Here is a 1,669-nt window from a genome sequence, read left to right as displayed (position 1 = left end):
TCCGATCGACGAGGCCAGCAACCTCTATCACAGGTTTATGTTGATGTTGACAGTGAGCATGGGACTGCAGAGCGTCAAGAAATAGGTAATATTTGCAAATTCAGTTTCACTTATTGTTTGCATCAAACCTTTTTTGTTTCATATTGCTGCTGAAACTGAAATTGTTAAATGTTTGTCAAATTTAGGGACGGCAAAGAGAGCCAGATGGAGTCACCAGATGAAGATGTTCCTTATTGAGCTCCTAACAGATCATGACGTGCCAGGTTTTCGAACACAAAATGCTTGGAGTAAGGAAGCATGGACAAATATTGTTTGCCGCCTGAATACAAAATTCGGTACATCATTTACGACCAACCAAGTCAAGCAAAAGGAGCAGGATTTGAAGAAAGATTATCGCAGTGTTAAAGATTTGTTGGATCAAAGTGGTTTTGGGTGGGATAGTGACAGAATGATGGTGAGTGCACCACAAAGTGTTTGGGACACTTTTGCTGATCGCAAGAACAAAGATGCAATTCATTGGCGAGATAAGTCGTTCCCATATTTTGATGATTTAGCTCCACTTTATGATGGTGAGCTTTATATTTTTTTTTATCAGTGGTTTGTTTGTTTTGTTGAAATGTTTTAGGCAAGTTATGCTGATCGTGAGGAGAATATAATTGTGCAGGTCGTTATGCTGAAGGGAGAACTCGCCATGGTATGGACCATTATGCAAGGAAGACAAAGAATGCACCAGCTCATTCAACACAAGAAGCAAATGCGGTTGATACATATCAGTCACCATCTCCTAATTCAAATGCTCCAGGTGAATCAGGTTTGCAATTTCCTTTTGGTGAAGAGGTTGAGACAGCCAATTTGGACTTTTCACAGCATTCACCTACCCCTGTCCATCTCACAAAAGTCCCACCTAGCTCGGCACAAACACCTTCAGAGGTTCCTGAATCTCGACCTGGGAAGAAACAAAAGATCAAATCTGTTAGTCCCGATGATGGATTTCATGAGAGATACCTAAAACTTAAAAAAGAAGAAATAGATCGATTTGCTGCAATTGAGGAGAAGAAATTGGAGGATCCTTACAACATCAACAAGTGTATCACAGTGCTTGAAGGTTTACATGGTCTACAAATAGGAGATATATTGGTGGCAGCTGATATCTTCAAAGGTAAGGATAATAGGGAAGTTTTCTTGTCCTTTTCAAGTGATGCATTACGCTTGGCTTGGATTAGAAAGGAAATCGCAGCATTAGAGTGAGTACTTTTGTGAAACATATGGCATGCAAGTAGTAGGATAGTACTTTTGTGAAACAGATGGCATGCAAATAGAAGGATAGTACTTTTGTGAAACAAAGGGGGTACTTTTGTGAAGCAGATAGTAGTAGGATATACTTTTGCTTAGAGGGAGTGCATGCAAGTAGTTACTTCATTAAGTAGAATGTGACAAACTTGGAGTACAAGACTAGTAATTGACCTTGAATGCCATGGTGGTCAAATGCAATATATTATTTCCTTCGTGCTACGTAATGGTTCCACATCCGTTGTGCCATGTCATCTCGTTTTCTATTCCCAGCTTCTCTAGAGTTGTTAAATTCTTGTACATCACCATTATAGTTCTCGTCTCCATTTGGCACATCAACAATATGATCTGGATCAATCTCCAAACGACAATTACTTGG

General features: G+C 39.7%; 1 protein-coding gene across 1 annotated transcript; it reads left to right on the top strand.

The window, feature by feature from the left end:
- LOC127775037 (uncharacterized) lies at positions 1–1,669 on the top strand. Its single transcript, XM_052301346.1, has 3 exons — positions 1–85; positions 186–569; positions 665–1,669. The coding sequence occupies exons 2-3, from the start codon at positions 218–220 to the stop codon at positions 1,246–1,248; spliced, it is 936 nt and encodes a 311-aa protein (XP_052157306.1). The 5' UTR covers positions 1–85; positions 186–217; the 3' UTR covers positions 1,249–1,669.

Source organism: Oryza glaberrima, chromosome 5 (assembly GCF_000147395.1).
Source record: "Oryza glaberrima chromosome 5, OglaRS2, whole genome shotgun sequence".
NCBI lineage: Eukaryota > Viridiplantae > Streptophyta > Magnoliopsida > Poales > Poaceae > Oryza > Oryza glaberrima.
This window is presented reverse-complemented; position numbering and strand designations above follow the sequence as displayed.